The sequence below is a fragment of the Coregonus clupeaformis genome, chromosome 15 (assembly GCF_020615455.1).
Source record: "Coregonus clupeaformis isolate EN_2021a chromosome 15, ASM2061545v1, whole genome shotgun sequence".
In the NCBI taxonomy this organism is placed as follows: domain Eukaryota; kingdom Metazoa; phylum Chordata; class Actinopteri; order Salmoniformes; family Salmonidae; genus Coregonus; species Coregonus clupeaformis.
Window position 1 is genome coordinate 56,131,304 of NC_059206.1, and position 18,908 is coordinate 56,150,211.

At 44.8% G+C, this 18,908-nt stretch overlaps 1 protein-coding gene across 7 annotated transcripts in view; it reads right to left on the reverse strand.

Moving 5' to 3' along the window:
- Nucleotides 1-575: 575 nt before the first annotated feature.
- Nucleotides 576-18,908, reverse strand: part of LOC121582737 (mitogen-activated protein kinase 10) — a 112,934-nt gene continuing 94,601 nt past the window's right edge. For 4 of the 7 annotated variants that reach the window (XM_041898799.2, XM_041898798.2, XM_041898801.2 and 1 more), the window contains 4 exons: nt 10,572-10,598; nt 9,356-9,419; nt 8,812-8,889; nt 576-5,295 (listed from right to left, as the gene is read on the reverse strand). In XM_041898799.2, the coding sequence (XP_041754733.1) occupies nt 5,153-5,295; nt 8,812-8,889; nt 9,356-9,419; nt 10,572-10,598 (312 nt within the window). In that variant the 3' untranslated portion in view covers nt 576-5,152. Of the gene's footprint in view, nt 5,301-8,782; nt 8,890-9,355; nt 9,420-10,571; nt 10,599-18,908 lie in introns of all 7 variants that reach the window. The other 3 variants (XM_041898802.2, XM_041898803.1, XM_041898804.1) reach the window with 3 other exon arrangements.

Genomic DNA, 18,908 nt, shown 5'->3' on the forward strand with positions numbered 1-18,908 from the left:
CATAAGAGAAGATTAACGCGACTCAGGGTTCACATAAAATTTTACAGTGTGGCGGTAATAAGGTCACTGCAACAGCCCTGGGTGCTATTTGGGACATACCCAGTTTTTCTCAAACTCAACGAGAAACTTTGTTGCCATGCAAACTCCGCCCTGTTTCTAAGGGAGATTTGGGAGATGGACAGGAGGCAGCACTGTAAGGCCAATGACAATAGTGTGCACACACACACACACAGAGAAATATTATCTTAATGTCACGCCTGCTCTTGCTCCCCCTCCCTGGCGCTCGAGGGTGCCAGGCTGCCCATCATTACGCACACCTGTCACCATCGTTACGCGCATCTGCACTTCATTGGACTCACCTGGACACCATCACTGTTTACCTCCCCTATATCTGTCTGTTCCTCAGTTGTAATCCCGGTGTCAGTATTAATGTCTTTATGTTTCCCCTGTCCAGACGCTGTCCGTGTTTTGTTTCATGTCTGTTTATATTAAATGTTCACTCCCTGTACTTGCTCCTCGTCTCCCAGCGTCTGTCCTTACACTTAAAGCAATATAAAGAAGAAGCATACTCATTCCCAAGTTCAGTTTGTTTATTTTCAATCACATTCATATATTAATTTTTACATACACAGTACTTTTAAAATGTTAAGTGTTTTAAACAGGTTTCAGTAGTTTTTTCTCTCTTTTTAACCATTTATTTTCTTGTTTGTTTTATTTGATTGGAATGCTAGCCTTGGAGCTTGAGTTCGGTCGTCAGCATGAACCAGATGCATTATTTTCAACGCGACAACCATCATGTCAACTAAATGGTTCACTAACAAACAGCAGAAAAAGAGAAGGAATGGGAAAAAATCTGACACGCCCTGTTTCAGTCGAACCAAATCATCTGTTTAGATTTCAACTTCACATAACAACTCTCAACATCTATTATAATCTGTTCTGTTCCTAACATTATTAGCTATTCACAACATCAGCCTCTTGGTTTGACTATAATAATTGTTTATTGCGCTGTTACAGTATGATCATCGAGAAGTAATAATGGACACTAGCACTGTTGTTTCAATGAATAGGATAAACTCATTTGAAATGAGTCATAGAGATTTTACATTGGCACAGTTGGGTGAATGTTATGCCAGATATGTTCCTATGACATCTTATGATATAAATACAACAGTTGAGAAATACAGACAGGCCTCTTGGATAATTAATTAACTGTAAAGACAATATTTAATTTTGTCCAAAAGCTTTTGTGTGGTAGGTCTTTCACAAACATTTCAGACCAAAGGCATGTCATATTGAAGGGTCTTTAATTACAGAAATGATCATTCTATATTGATACCTCTGACCCAACCATAATGTCCCAACCAAGTCTAATTCTAGTTTTAATGCGACTGTACATGAATGCAATGTATATACCCCTCATCACAATACTGTTAAATGTACACAACGAGAACACACAACAGTTTAAGAAAACCCTTCCATTGACTCCTCTGCCCTGAGGGTCCTCATAACATAGTGTACAAAGTTAAGGCCCAAAACATCTGAGAACATTGTTAAAAATAACTGCCTTTGTCCACATGCCCTTTTCCATTAAAATTCAGCGGACAAATGCTGATTTATTTGAAGTCATAGGTGTAGTAGGAAACCACATCGTCTACATTCATTTCTGACACCTACAGTAAATACTGATGTGCTGGCTGTCTCTATGAGAAGCAGTTGGAATATAATATGAACATGTACTTTTCGGAAGAAATCTGAAGATGTCTTTGTTATTGTATGCATAGGATACAAAGTTCACAACAAATAAACATATTTTTGCATTTAATAATCGTCCCTGTACAGTTTTAGTTGATAGTGAGAGATTCAGACTTTCAAAACAAGTAAGGACCCACTTCCCTTCAGTAATAATAATGACAAACGTGTGGGTTCTTATAGTTAAAAACATCCAGTAGAAAATGTACAACAGCACATCAAGCTTCTGCCTGATTTGTGTGTAGTATGAACTAATTCCCACCATACTGCCCTACAAAGGCAAAACGCGGTAACTACGTCATTTTTTTTACTGCAAGATCTGACTTCAAAGTATTTTTCTGTCTAGACAGAAAGCAATTTCTGATACTCCATGATATATTCTGATCAACTGGCTTGTTCTTGTGTCAGGAAACGAAATACATCATTAATCAGATAATATACCTGGCCATTACAACAGATCAAAGATTTTTGACAAAATTTGTAGTTACTGGGTTTTGCCTTTGTAGGGCAGCATAAACCAGTGGTAAGAAAATTATGTTGATAATTGATCTTGATATTTAAAATAATATATACACGTTAAAGTTCCACCCCGTTCTAAAACATTTCTTCGAGCCTGTGAACGGGAAGCCGAGCCCTATCCTGGATACATCTCAGAACCCCCTTTTAGCTCTTTATTAGCTTTTTAAAGTGTATGCTTAGCTCTTTGAAGTGTATATGACTGCACTGTACTGTATACAGTACTTACAGGTACTTTCCCACTTACTTACAGTATGGAGACATTAGAAATAAGGGTGTAATCTAAAAGTAATTCTAATTGAAACGTGACCATCAATATTACTTCTATAGGTTTTTATTAATTATGAAATACTATCTATTTACAGTATTTATATGGTATTGTCCATGCAAGCAAGAAAGTTATTCCTTTTTGCTAATGCACTGGCTTGCAACAAACATGCAGGAATGCCTTAAGAAATTAAATGTAATAATAACAAGACAAATACACATCTTGAATAAGCATGACCCATTGCTGCTATCCCAACCATTCTCCCAATGTTTCCGTAAACTGTGCTTAATCTAGAAGTGTAGTAGAGTAAACTACCACGTATGGATCTCATACAAACAAAAGTAAAACTGTGATTATTTCATCCCTTTATTGAAATGTAAGGACACTGATCAAATAAGACATTTACAGATACAAAACAAAACCATACAACTTAGGAGGTATTCTGCTCAGTTGCTAGGTAACTATATAGGTCAGAAGAACATTTATATGATGATGACTGTATCTGATAAAAAGTCCATTGTGTTTAAAAAGTAGGTTTCAATTCTACATTATTTAGTTATTCAAAGATGCAACAATAACATGTTGATGGTCGTAGTATAGTTCCAATAGGGAGGACATGGGCATTGGTCAGTAGTGGTGACTATGTGCATGTACAGTACGTGCAGACAAGCGGTGCAGTCAGTGACATCATGCGGAAACAGATTGAACAGGACAGGCTAGACACTAGGGTTTCAAAATGTCTGGTAACTTTCCGAAACATTTCCAGGTTTTCCAGAAATCCCGGTTGGACGAGGGAATTAGCAGTGAGGGAATCTTCCAACTGGGAATCCTCCAACTGTGATTTTCGGAAACCCCCAGAATTTTGGGAAGGTTACCATAAATATTGCAATCCTAACAGACACCAATTTAAGATTCTGCTTCAAATTATACCTAAACTCAGCGTCTCAGTAATGGGGTCCGTCAATCTTTAGCTTAATTTCAATCCACACGTCGTTGTTATTACTGTATATCTAAGATGAGGAAACTGCATCATTCCGAACAAGGCACTTCCCATTATTCTGAATCAGTCTATGAAAATAATAAATAAATCAATAATAAATAAACTTCCGGTAAATAATTATATGTAACATTACTGGTTTTATAGGTAGTCTGTTTATCATCGGATTCCCTTTTGACAAAATATAGCATTACAGTAGTACTCATTCAATGTAAATTAAAATGGATGCGATTGAGGAACAAACACCCCCCCCAACAGTAACACACACATATAAGGCGACAGTCTCCTGAACTTCTCTCCTTCACACCACAGTAGTGACACAGAAACAGAGTGAGTGACCTCCCTGGTTGGGGTTAGGTGACATTGGGAATTACATGCAAGGCGTGGGACTGTCTACAGCCCATGGAGAGGTGCAGGGATGCAGTCAGAAGAGATATCATTTCATTTCACAAAAGCACAAACCAGCTATGAGAACTTAAGGTTCCAGCTGAGCAACAGGGTTGGGGTGAATTTACATTTCAATTCAGTGAATTCTAGTTCTGATTACAATTTTCCTAAATGCATTTCAATGAGAAAAATGTGGAATTGGAATTTCAGTTGACTTTCAGAATTGACTGAATTGAAATGGAACTGAACCCACACCTGCTCAGCCCTGCTCCTGCAGAAGATCACACACTGTATGTATATTTTTATATCTATCATCAACCAGAGCTCCCCTGTCCACGGGTTTCTGCACCACTACGGTTGAAAAGTTCCATTACGTTAAATGGTATTATAAACAAAAGTACCTATAGTTGTCATTCATCATATAATTAGTGTTATCTTTTGTAATCATGCAGCATGACTAAAAGGCAAGGGGTCAAACTAAGGTGAAAGGTTAGGGGTCAACGGTCAGGGGTCAAGGAGGTGATGTCATGTGGTAAGGTGTGCTATAGAAGAACTTCCAGTACTGGCCATCAGTCCCACTCTCTGTCTGTCTGCGTGCCTAGCTCGCAACTGTACATAATTAGATATTTACAAAAGACGGGGGTGCTATGCAGTGTCGAGCACTAGCACAAACCCCTGCAGAAATAATCACATAAAAACACACCAATCTGTCAACCACACAGGAGACAACCCCAAGGACCAAAACTAGAGTTTATTAAAACATAGCAATACCGTCATATAGGGGAGAGGGGAAAGTGAATGGAGGTTTATATATTGCTGTACAGTAATGTACGGAAAGTGCCCACCTTGCCACATCGACTGAAGCACAGGCGCTTGCAAGGTATTGGGTTACCAGCAGCCAGTCAATTTACACTTGACAGAAAGATGCCTGTCTAAGCGTGTTTTTTTTTATGGTGCCATATAGGGGAGGAGATATAAGAAAAGCAACTAGAAGTTCATAAATATATATTTCCGTTTTTTTCCTTATACTTTTGTGGTTTCTATTTGAATGAAAATGCAGGCTTAACTTTCATAATCATGATTCTTTACGTTTTCTTAAACATCCCTTTAATATGATACTTTTTTATTTTTAATAATCTTTGTTATTTTTCAGGTTTCGGTGGGTTGGTTGGTTGTTTGGACATTGTGTTTCACCTTCTGAAAAACATTGGGTTGCGCAGGCAGGCTGCTAGTCACCTGCAACACCCCAGGGGTCCTGTGGAGGTCTCCAGGCTGCTGTCGGTGTCTGAGGCCAGGGTCTGGTCGGTGGACATGGAGGAGATATCGTTGACGGAGGGGGAAGGGAGGCTCTCACCACTGCTGTTCACGGCTGCACCTGTGCTGAGGGAATCAACAGACAGCCGGGTTACAACTAACTAAGAGCCCCGCAGACCAGGGTTGGGGTCAATTCCATTTCAATTCCAGTCAATTATGGAAGTACACCATTTTCTTCAATGCTTTTCAATTAGAAAAATGTGGAATTGAAATTATGTTTGCTTTCTGAATTGACTGGACTTGAAATGGAATTGACCCCAGCCCTGCCACAGACACTACTGGACAGCCTCAGTCAGTCACAACCCTTACTGTGACACATAACCCCACACAGACACTGGACACAACCAAATAGTACACCCAGAACCCCACATACAAACACATCACAGTGTGTCACCAGACAGGCGAGAGGCGAGTTAAGGCTGGGGTCCTCTGTCCGCTACCTCCTTAAATACAATAATAGCATATTAGTGTAATAATAAGAATGTAATACTGTAATATTTTTATATTTAATGATGTGGTTCCCTATCTACCTACAGTGAGGGAAAAAAGTATTTGATCCCCTGCTGATATTGTACGTTTGCCCACTGACAAAGAAATGATCAGTCTATAATTTTAATGGTAGGTTTATTTGAACAGTGAGAGACAGAATAACAACAACAAAATCCAGAAAAACGCATGTCAAAAATGTTATAAATTGTTTTGCATTTTAATGAGGGAAATAAGTATTTGAACCCCTCTCAATCAGAAAGATTTCTGGCTCCCAGGTGTATTTTATACAGGTAACGAGCTGAGATTAGGAGCACACTCTTAAAGGGAGTGCTCCTAATCTCAGCTTGTTACCTGTATAAAAGACACCTGTCCACCGAAACAATCAATCAATCAGTTTCCAAACTCTCCACCATGGCCAAGACCAAAGAGCTCTCCAAGGATGTCAGGGACAAGATTGTAGTCCTACACAAGGCTGGAATGGGCTACAAGACCATCGCCAAGCAGCTTGGTGAGAAGGTGACAACAGTTGGTGCGATTATTCGCAAATGGAAGAAACACAAAATAACTGTCAATCTCCCTCGGCCTGGGGCTCCATGCAAGATCTCACCTCGTGGAGTTTCAATGATCATGGGAACGGTGAGGAATCAGCCCAGAACTACACGGGAGGATCTTGTCAATGATCTCAAGGCAGCTGGGACCATAGTCACCAAGAAAACAATTGGTAACACACTACGCCGTGAAGGACTGAAATCCTGCAGCGCCCGCAAGGTCCCCCTGCTCAAGAAAGCACATATACAGGCCTGTCTGAAGTTTGCCAATGAACATCTGAATGATTCAGAGGAGAACTGGGTGAAAGTGTTGTGGTCAGATGAGACCAAAATGGAGCTCTTTGGCATCAACTCAACTCGCCATGTTTGGAGGAGGAGGAATGCTGCCTATGACCCCAAGAACACCATCCCCACCGTCAAACATGGAGGTGGAAACATTATGCTTTGGGAGTGTTTTTCTGCTAAGGGAACAGGACAACTTCACCGCATCAAAGGGACGATGGACGGGGCCATGTACCGTCAAATCTTGGGTGAGAACCTCCTTCCCTCAGCCAGGGCATTGAAAATTGGTCGTGGATGGGTATTCCAGCATGACAATGACCCAAAACACACGGCCAAGGCAACAAAGGAGTGGCTCAAGAAGAAGCACATTAAGGTCCTGGAGTGGCCTAGCCAGTCTCCAGACCTTAATCCCATAGAAAATCTGTGGAGGGAGCTGAAGGTTCGAGTTGCCAAACGTCAGCCTTGAAACCTTAATGACTTGGAGAAGATCTGCAAAGAGGAGTGGGACAAAATCCCTCCTGAGATGTGTGCAAACCTGGTGGCCAACTACAAGAAAACAAGGGTTTTGCCACCAAGTACTAAGTAATGTGTTGAAACTGTGGCGTTAAACTACCGTAGGTAGCTAGCAAACCTCAAGTCTATGTCCTAGACAAAGTATCAGACAGCGAAGAATTAGAAAGATGACCAGATACAGAAGAGCTACTGTACTTGGGTCTTGTGTGGCTCACTTCGTAGAGCATGGCACTTGCAACGCCAGGGTTGTGGGTTCAATTCCCAATGGGGGACAAGTATGAAAAATGTATGCTCTCACTACTGTAAGTCGCTCTGGATAAGAACGTCTGCTAAATTACTAAAATGTAAATGTAACCTTAAGCCAGTTAAGAGAAAAAGCGAGTTTGCTTTGCTAAAACGATCCCTCTCGGTCCAGCGCATGCCAATGGTGCGGTGATATGTACAAAGGACAGACACCGTGCCCTCCAGGCGGACCATCAATCTCCTGTTTATGTGTCTGTAGCAGTGGGAGAGGAGTGGTTAAAGGACAGTTGAAGACATTTCATCTGACCTCCAACAAAATAGAGGCTAAATCACAATTTATGGTTCAAACATTGATTGTCTCCAATCACAGAGTAACATGTTTACTCTAACGCTATCCATCTATGTGAGCCAAGTGGTGCTAAAGGCAGTGCTTTAGAGCCTGGTGCTGCTACTGCTGTGAAATACTGCCGTCTGGGGCTCTTCAGCTGCACTGCGTCTGTTCCCTGCTCTCCTCAGCACTAGGGCTAACCACCTTCTTAATTGCAGAGAGCTAGGGAGGGAGGGAGACAGAGAGAGGGAGAGGTAGAGGGATGAGGGACAGAAAGAGAGGGGGGGGAGGGAGAGAGCTACAGTATCGCACTGCGGATTAAATCAATCCCAAGGTAGCAGTTTAGCCTTCTCACTGTCCAAGAGATGCAAGGGGTTCCCTCTGTAGATCCCAAGCCATCCCCAAATACAGCATACATAAGGAGACATGGTACAATATGAAAACGTTCTCTGCAGAAAATAGCTGAGGAGAACGACCGAGGCAAGTTGTTTTCCTCTCTCAGCTGCACTAGACTCTGGACGGACGCCATAATAATGTTACCAATACTGTGCCATCATGATTCCACACTGCTCCCCAGTGTCCATACATGTGAATGACACCCAGCTGCTGCTTCAGTAAACACTACAATATTTTATTTTGACTGAAAATGAGATGAATTCTAGTGCTATCTAGAAGAGTATGGACCAAGGACCCCAGCCTTAAATCATGATATGTGACAGTGCATACACAGATGTGAAAATACATATACATAGCTAGCCTACATGACCTAGGTGGACAGCCTTTTTTAATAAATACACATTAAAACTGCTCAGTTACTCAATATAGAGTGGAGTCGCAGATATGTATTTCTAAACACTTAATTGCGTACAGTAATACCATTCAAATACAGATTAATCATTGTACATACACAAAACATGCAAGTTTGGTCAAAAATGACCAAATCTACAGTTTAGATGGATACTTTTACATACAGATATAATTACTCATGTACAAATTCATACAGATATAACACTTATGTAGCCTATCAATTATATTTGTCTCGGGAAAACAAGATGGGAAACAAAGACGCATGGGTCAATGCACAGATGGATTTCTCTGTTACAAGAAGAACCCAGTGATTATACTGTATTATTAAATCAACTTACAGAGGGACTAGGTTATGCACTGAGAGTACCTGAGGGAGAGGGTTGTCCCTTCACTACCCCGTTCTTCGTCCTCTCCTCAAAGTTCATCACCTCTTTGTAGATTAGTTCTGAAAAGTGAGAGAGAGAGAGAGAGAGAGAGAGAGAGAGAGAGAGAGAGAGAGAGAGAGAGAGAGAGAGAGAGAGAGAGAGAGAGAGAGAGAGAGAGAGAGAGAAGGAGAGAGACAAGAAAGAACAGTTGGGGATGAAAAAACATTAAATACCAGCACAGAAACCAATTCTCCTCTGCTCTAGCTGTCTGTTCTAAGTCTAATTACCATGAGAAGGCTACAAGGTAAATGGAAAAGTTAATATACAAAGTTAGTAAACAGACACAAATAGAAAACAGATAAGCAAACTGAATTGTTGACAATCTTCTAGGAAACTAGATACACAAGAGAATAGAGAACAGCAGTGAATGCAAGTTGGGAAGTGTCTCCCTAGAGACCATAAACGTTTGCCTTTATTCAGAGATACACCAATATAGGCATCCATAGCAATATAATTAGTATGTATAAAGGAATATGACATGTTTACCTTTCCATTCATCGATAGAGTGTTCTCTCTCATCCAGTTGTTTGTCATAGATAGCAGGAGGAGGCTGGAGGGAGAAACAGAAAAATAATTGACTGTCTGCTGAACCTGGTTTTAGCAACGGCTAAGATATTCGTGATATCTAAGAACTGCCAGTATCATGATAGCATTTAAATTATCCCTTAAAAACAATACACTTTAAAGTTTCCACTATAAATTAAATGACACAAGCTCTAAACATGTGCAACACTAGCCATCTTTACAAAATATGATGTAGCAGCATGCACACACACACACACACACACACACAATGAATGAGAGTTCTGTAAATCAGCAGAGAGGGGACAGAACATACACTCTCAGCATCAGTTGCATGATGTTTTTGAACAGCCAAACCCATTCAATGCACAGAACAAGTGATAATGATGAGAACAAAGAATGGTAAGATACAGAGGTGGGTTGGGATGATAATAGGCTACCGAATTGAGATGAAGAATGAAAGAAAAGGAAGATATTTCTTACAATCATTTACAATGCCCCTTCATGACAATAAATCTCTGCACAACTAAGACAATCTACTCTAGTTTTCCTTTATGATTAGATGATTGACAGGCAGAAGGACAACACCTCCTCTGGGGACGTAGTAATAATAATAATATTATTAATAATATTTAACTTGTAGAGCCTACAGTCCAGGCCCCTCCCATATTTCCATCTGATTGTGTTGTTATGTCTAAAATCCTATAGGCATGCCAGCCTATATTGCTTTCCATTAATGAGGAGAATGCCACACAGACACAGCACACATACATCCTGCCACATCCTATCTGTAGGAGTTGTTCTAACAACTTAAAATGAAGTGTTATAATGCACCATAAATTTATCATAACTCATTATAAATTACCTTATAAGTAATTATGTGTGTGCCTCATAGAACATGTACTGAGGGGTTTCTTCGGATGGTGCAACTTTGGTCATATCATATTTGTAATGCTCTATATGCTGTACACTTTCTATATGCTGTACACTTAGAACCAAAAAGGTAGCAGCTTTTTTTCTAAGAGGTCATTGAAAAAGAGCTGAAGATGGGGTTTTGGACAGCCACCCAAAAATATATTTAGTCCAGTTTTGTACCGTTATACCTGGTCATATCATGTTTGCAATGCTCTATATGTTGTATGATATATATTTATCTTGAGGTAGGACGGTTTTTATTTACCATTGATATTTGGACGAGATCCCTGGCCTTCATCAGCATGAAATGACAATAGAGAGGGGGGAAAGAAACAGTACAACATTGGTTTCAGGGAGATTGTAATGCCATAGATGGCCAATGTAATATATATACAGTATATATACTGTATATCACATCTATACATCATCATATATGCTACATCAACTAACATCATCATGTAGGGTATCACGTTTTGGTCATATTTGCTATGATAAACTAAAATTATGTTTTCACAAAAGAATGAGACATGCTACAAATTAAATATATACAGTGGGAAGAACAAGTATTTGATACACTGCCGATATTGCAGGTTTTCCTACTTACAAAGCATGTAGAGGTCTGTAATTTTTTATCATAGGAACACTTCAACTGTGAGAGACGGAATCTAAAACAAAAACCTTTCGTTTCCAATTACAGAGATCATATGTTTCCTGTATGTCACGGTTTCGGCCGAGGCTGCCTCTCTTCCTTGTTCGGGCAGGCTTCGGCGTTCGTTGTCTCCGGAATACTAGCTGCCACCGTTGCATGTTTCTATGTTCGTTTGCTTTTGTCTGTTTGTTGTGACACCTGTTCTCGTTTAGTGTAATTAGTGTCCTATAAGTTTCTCGTTGTGTTTGTCTAGTGTTGTGTGTGATTGTTTTTCTGTCGTGTGTTGTGCTTGTAATATATATTACTTATTCGCTCGGTTGAGCTTTACTCCACTGTGTTGGAGCGTTTTACGCACATGGTTTGTGCGCCTTTTGTTTTGTCGCCTTCGTGCGTAGTTTCGCCTTCGGGCCAGTGTGTTCGATTTTTCCCTTGTTGGGAATTGCACTAAAGTCTTTTGGACTATACTTCGGTGTCCTGCGCTTGATTCCACCACTACACCCACCTACAGCATTCTTGACAGAATCACACACCATCAAGAATGGAATCAGCAGGAGCCGCAGCAGCCCAGGCGACGCTGGAGGAAAAGGTCAGTGAACAGAGTGACCAGATCCTGCAGATGGGGTCCGCACTGCAGGAGGTGATCACCACCATCCGAGGCTGGGGGACTCCTCCACCGCCATCCTCTCTGCCAGCACCATCGGCAAGTCTGCCCATTCCCGCTCCGGAACCCAGAGGAGTTCGACTCTCGCTCCCGAGGGCCTACGATGGGACCGCGGCCGGGTGTCAGGGATTCCTTCTCCAGGTGGAGCTGTACCTGGCCACCGTGCACCCGGAAGCCCTCGGGACATGAGAGCGTGTCCGCCCTGATCTCCTGCCTTTCCGGGAAGGCGTTGGAATGGGCCAACGCAGAGTGGAGGAGGATCGACGCGGACACCATCACCTACGACGAGTTCTCCCGCCGCTTCAAGGCGGTGTTTGACCATCCCCCGGAGGGGAAAGCGGCAGGGGAGCGTCTGGTCTTCCTCCGGCAGGGGAGGAGGAGTGCCCAGGAGTTCGCCCTAGAATTCCGTACTCTAGCGGCGGATGCAGGGTGGAATGAGCGGGCTCTCATCGATCACTACAGATGTAGTCTACGCGAGGGACGTCCGTCGGGAGCTGGCCTGTAGGGACACCAGCCTCTCGTTCGACCAGTTGGTCGACATGTCCATCAGGCTGGATAACCTGCTAGCTACCCGCGGACGTTCCGAGGGGGTCCGTCCATTTCACCCTCCAGCGCCTCCGAGCCGTGCCCCATGGAGCTCGTGGGCGCTGGCGCTAGAGAGAGGAGGGGTCGGCTTACGAGGGGGGTCCATCTCCTGCACCAACTGTGGTCGGGGAGGACACACCGCGGCTAGGTGCTGGGGATGGCCTCCTAGGGGAGAGGACGACAGGTCCCGCACTGGGGAGTCCTTCCAGGTGAGTAGGCGCCCCCACTCACCCAGAGCTCTCTGTTGCACATTTCTGTATACCTGTGCGTTTTCCACAGGTAGCACCTCATTCCCAGCATAAGGCGCTGGTAGATTCAGGCGCGGCTGGGAATTTTGTTGATAAGAAGTTTTGTTTAGCCTTAGGGATTCCCCTTCTCCCTGTTGACGTCCCTTTCCCCGTTCATGCCCTAGATAGCCGTCCGTTGGGTGCGGGCTTGATCAGGGGAGGTCACTGCGCCACTTAGGATGTGTGCGCAGGGGGTCATCAGGAGATGATTCAGCTATTTCTGATCGACTCGCCTGCGTATCCGGTGGTGCTGGGCATGCCCTGGTTGAGTACCCATAACCCATCTATTTCGTGGCAGGAGAGGGCTCTGATGGAGTGGTCTGCCCAGTGTGTGGGTCGATGTTTGGGCGTTTCCGTAGGGGCTACCTCGGTGGAGAGTCCAAACCAGGTGCCCGCATTGCACGTTCCCCCTGAGTATGGGGATTTGGCTATTGCGTTTAGTAAGTCGAGGGCGACGCGGTTGCCGCCCCATAGGCAGGGAGATTGTGCGATAGACCTCCAGGCAGGAGCTGCGCTCCCACGGAGCCATGTGTATCCTCTGTCTCAGGAGGAGAAGAAAGCTATGGAGACTTACATAGACGAATCTCTGAGACAAGGATACATACGGCCTTCCACTTCCCCTGCGTCCTCGAGTTTCTTTTTTGTGAAGAAAAAGGATGGTGGTTTACGCCCGTGCATCGATTACCGTGGTCTCAATCAGATCACGGTGAAGTACAGTTATCCACTCCCGCTGATTGCGACCATGACTGAGTCATTGCATGGGGCGCGTTTCTTCACAAAATTAGATCTCAGGAGCGCGTACAACTTGGTGCGCATCAGGAAGGGCGATGAATGGAAGACAGCCTTTAGTACCACCTCGGGCCATTACGAGTATCTTGTCATGCCATACGGGTTGATGAACGCTCCGTCAGTTTTCCAATCATTCGTGGATGAGATCTTCAGGGACATGCAGGGGCAGGGGGTGGTTGTGTACATAGATGACATTCTCGTGTACTCGCCTACCCGAGTCGAGCATGTGGCCCTGGTGCGCAGAGTGTTGCGGAGGCTGGTGGAGCACGACCTGTATGTGAAGGCAGAGAAGTGTCTGTTTTTCCAGGAGTCGGTCTCCCTTTTTGGGGTATCAGTTGTCTGCGTCAGGGGTGAAGATGGAGGTAGACCGGGTGTCAGCCGTGCGTAATTGGCAAACACCAACCACTGTGAAGGAGGTGCAGCAGTTTTTGGGGTTTGCGAATTACTACCGGAGGTTTATCCGGGGTTTTGGACAGGTGGCAGCTCCCATCACGTCTCTTTTGAAGGGGGGTCCGGTGCGTCTACAGTGGTCTGCTGAGGCGGACAGGGCGTTTGGGAGGCTGAAGGACCTGTTTACCTCGGCCCCGGTGCTGGCGCATCCGGATCCCTCTTTGCCATTTCAGGTAGAGGTGGACGCGTCAGAGGCCGGTATAGGAGCCGTGCTTTCACAACGGTCAGGCGCGCCACCTAAACTCCGCCCCTGTGCTTTTATTCCAAGAAGCTCAGTCCGGCGGAGCGAAACTATGACGTAGGGGACAGGGAGCTGTTAGCCGTGGTACAGGCCCTAAAGGTGTGGAGGCACTGGCTTGAGGGGGCTCAACACCCTTTCCTCATTTTGACGGACCACCGTAACCTGGAGTACATCCGGGCAGCGAGAGGCTGAACCTCGCCAGGCAAGATGGAATATGTTTTTGACCCGGTTTACATTTAAGATCACGTACATCCCTGGGTCACAGAACGGTAAGGCAGATGCACTGTCTCGGCGATATGACACGGAGGAGAGGTCCGTGGAGCCCACTCCCATACTGCCGGAGTCGTGTCTGGTGGCACCGGTAGTGTGGGAGGTCGATGCTGAGCTCGAGCGAAGGCGTTACGCACCGACCCTAGTCCACCGCAATGCCCGGAGGGTCGGAAGTACGTTCCGCTCGAGGTTCGGGATCGATTGATCTATTGGGCTCACACGTCACCCTCCTCTGGACACCCTGGTATCGGCCGGACAGTGCACTGTCTTAGTGCCAAGTACTGGTGGCCCACGTTGGCAAGGGATGTGAGGGTTTATGTTTCCTCCTGCTCGGTGTGCGCCCAGTGTAAGGCGCCTAGACATCTGCCTAGGGGTAAGTTACTACCCCTGCCCGTTCCACAACGACCATGGTCCCACCTCTCGGTGGATTTCCTTACTGACCTTCCTCCTTCACAGGGGAATACCACTATACTGGTCGTTGTGGACCGGTTTTCTAAGGCCTGTCGTTTGCTCCCCATGCCGGGCCTTCCTACTGCCCTGCAAACTGCCGAAGCACTATTCACCCATGTGTTCCGGCACTACGGGGTACCCGAGGATATTGTGTCTGATCGAGGTCCCCAATTTACCTCCAGGGTCTGGAGAGCCTTTATGGAGCGGTTGGGGGTCTCGGTGAGCCTCACCTCGGGTTACCACCCGGAGAGTAATGGGCAGGTGGAACGCGTGAACCAGGATGTGGGTAGGTTTCTTAGAACATACTGCCAGGACCGGCCGGAGGAGTGGGCAAGGTGCGTTCCCTGGGCCGAGATGGCCCAGAATTCCCTACGCCATTCCTCCACTAACCTAACCCCTTTCCAATGTGTGTTAGGTTACCAGCCGGTTCTGGTACCTTGGCAGCAGAGCCAGATCGAGGCTCCTGCGGTGGATGAGTGGGCGCGGCGCTCGGAGGAGACATGGAACGCTGCACACGTCCACCTGCAGCGGGCCCTCCGTCGTCATAAGGCGAGCGCCGATCTCCACCGCAGTGAGGGACCGGTGTACGCACCTGGTGATCGAGTCTGGCTCTCTACCAGAAACCTGCCCCTCCGCCTGCCCTGTCGGAAACTGGGTCGGCGGTTTGTAGGGGCCATTTAAAGTCCTGAGAAGGTTGAACGAGGTGTGTTACAAATTACAACTACCTGTTGAATATAAAAGTATTAACCCCTTGTTCCATGTGTCTCTTCTCAGGCCGGTGGTAGCTGGCCCACTCCAAGAAAGTGAGATCAGGGAGACTCCTCCGCCCCCTTTGGACATCGAGGGGGCACCGGCGTACTCCGTGAGGTCCATCTTGGATTCGAGACGTCGGATGGGGGTCTCCAATATCTAGTGGAGTGGGAGGGGTACGGTCCGGAGGAACGGTGCTGGGTGCCGAGGAGAGACATTTTGGACCCGTCTCTCCTGACGGAATTCCATCGTGGGCACCCGACGCACCCTGCTCCGCGTCCTCCTGGTCGTCCCCGAGGCCGGAGTCGGCGCACGTCTGGAGCCGCGCGTCAAGGGGGGGGGTACTGTCACGGTTTCGGCCGAGGCTGCCTCTCTTCCTTGTTCGGGCAGGCTTCGGCGTTCGTTGTCTCCGGAATACTAGCTGCCACCGTTGCATGTTTCTATGTTCGTTTGCTTTTGTCTGTTTGTTGTGACACCTGTTCTCGTTTAGTGTAATTAGTGTCCTATAAGTTTCTCGTTGTGTTTGTCTAGTGTTGTGTGTGATTGTTTTTCTGTCGTGTGTTGTGCTTGTAATATATATTACTTATTCGCTCGGTTGAGCTTTACTCCACTGTGTTGGAGCGTTTTACGCACATGGTTTGTGCGCCTTTTGTTTTGTCGCCTTCGTGCGTAGTTTCGCCTTCGGGCCAGTGTGTTCGATTTTTCCCTTGTTGGGAATTGCACTAAAGTCTTTTGGACTATACTTCGGTGTCCTGCGCTTGATTCCACCACTACACCCACCTACAGCATTCTTGACACTGTAGGTCTTGACCAGGTTTGCACACACTGCAGCAGGGATTTTGGCCCACTCCTCCATACAGACCTTCTCCAGATCCTTCAGGTTTCGGGGCTGTCGCTGGGCAATACGGACTTTCAGCTCCCTCCAAATATTTTCTATTGGGTTCAGGTCTGGAGACTGGCTTGGCCACTCCAGGACCTTGAGATGCTTCTTACGGAGCCACTCCTTAGTTGCCCTGGCTGTGTGTTTCGGGTCGTTGTCATGCTGGAAGACCCAGCCACGACCCATCTTCAATGCTCTTACTGAGGGAAGGAGGTTGTTGGCCAAGATCTCGCAATACATGGCCCCATCCATCCTCCCCTCAATACGGTGCAGTCGTCCTGTCCCCTTTGCAGAAAAGCATCCCCAAAGAATGATGTTTCCACCTCCATGCTTCACGGTTGGGATGGTGTTCTTGGGGTTGTACTCATCCTTCTTCTTCCTCCAAACACGGCGAGTGGAGTTTAGACCAAAAAGCTCTATTTTTGTCTCAGACCACATGACCTTCTCCCATTCCTCCTCTGGATCATCCAGATGGTCATTGGCAAACTTCAGACGGGCCTGGACATGCGCTGGCTTGAGCAGGGGGACCTTGCGTGCGCTGCAGGATTTTAATCCATGACGGCGTAGTGTGTTACTAATGGTTTTCTTTGAGACTGTGGTCCCAGCTCTCTTCAGGTCATTGACCAGGTCCTGCCGTGTAGTTCTGGGCTGATCCCTCACCTTCCTCATGATCATTGATGCCGCACGAGGTGAGATCTTGCATGGAGCCCCAGACCGAGGATGATTGACCGTCATCTTGAACTTCTTCCATTTTCTAATAATTGCGCCAACAGTTGTTGCCTTCTCACCAAGCTGCTTGCCTATTGTCCTGTAGCCCATCCCAGCCTTGTGCAGGTCTACCATTTTATCCCTGATGTCCTTACACAGCTCTCTGGTTTTGGCCATTGTGGAGAGGTTGGAGTCTGTTTGATTGAGTGTGTGGACAGGTGTCTTTTATACAGGTAATGAGTTCAAACAGGTGCAGTTAATACAGGTAATGAGTGGAGAACAGGAGGGCTTCTTAAAGAAAAACTAACAGGTCTGTGAGAGCCGGAATTCCTACTGGTTGGTAGGTGATCAAATACGTATGTCATGCAATAAAATGCAAATTAATTACTTAAAAATCATAAAATGTGATTTTCTGGATTTTGGTTTTAGATTCAGGCTCTCACAGTTGAAGTGTACCTATGATAAAAATTACAGACCTCTACATGCTTTGTAAGTAGGAAAACCTGCAAAATCGGCAGTGTATCAAATACTTGTTCTCCCCACATTAAAAGTCATATAATACTTTAAAACGCATATTCATATTTCCAAACAAAGATATTATAGTGAAGGTGTGTGATTCGATCTCAAATAAGGAAGTAACAATAAACTTGATCATTGTATTAATTTATCTTGTTGAGAGCTGTTCATACTGTATATTTGTACACTTCTTTCATATAAAGTCGTTCCAGGCTAACAGAGACGGTTAGCTTACATGCACCACCCCAGTCCTATGTATGCTCACTGTATTACAGTTCAGGGAAAGCCATTCATACTGTATTGCATTATGCATAGGCAAATAGGCATACTTTGTGTGTATTGCATCTAAAGAATTCATCAAGCAAGAGACGGGCTGCAAATGGCTTTTTCCCAATCTCACATTATCTCATAATGACAAAGGTCTTCAAGAGGGAATGACTATACTTAATGCATAAGCACATAACCAGTGGACCTCAATAAATGCCTGCTATTATGTCTATTATGTTCCAGTAAGATCTGTCCTTATCACATGACTCCCATCATTCACAACCCTTGGAGGATAATGTAGTGTATTCTCCAAAAGTATTGACACTGTGTGTATGTGTCCTATTTGAGGAATCATGCACATTCCCGCCGGCAAAACAACCAGTTTAGCCTGCTGGGATGTATCTACAGTTCATGATTGTCAGTAGCATGCGTACATGTTTCTATAAGCCTAAGTGGGTAGGGGATGGCCATAAAAGGTTTGACAACAACAAAAAATAATGAGATATGAAAAAAATAAAAAATAAAAATAAATAAATATATATATATATAGAAAATGCACTCTCTCCGGACAGTTCCCATAGTAACCATTACCTACAGTATATATCTACACACCTCTAATACAAACACAAGGCAAATGGAAACAGGCTTAACTAAACGGGCGACGAGCTATAGGATTGAGCTAGGGCTACTAATCTATAAGGCTGCCACTCTCATTCTGGCTACCCAGCTAGCACATCTGGTTCCTTGGTAGTTGTGGGAATGTATGTTTTTGGTTTCACATTGGTTGTGGGAAAAAAGTCATACCTTTCCTGAAAACAGAAGTGAATATTTTGACTTTTCTGGGAACTTTTATTTTTAGGTTGCAGGGATGTTCTGAGAACAATTTACTCTGGTTCCATTAATGTTTTCCTGTGAAGTTGTATTAATTGAATAACTTCCTAAAAACGTTATGGAATATTTCAATATGTTTTGCTGATGCTAAGAACGTAATGTTTTTAAATAACATTCTTAGAACATTCTCTGAACGTTACTAAAGTTTTCTTGTGTTTTTTATGGAAAGTTTTCTTCACGTTCTGAGAACTGAATGTATGTTTTTAAA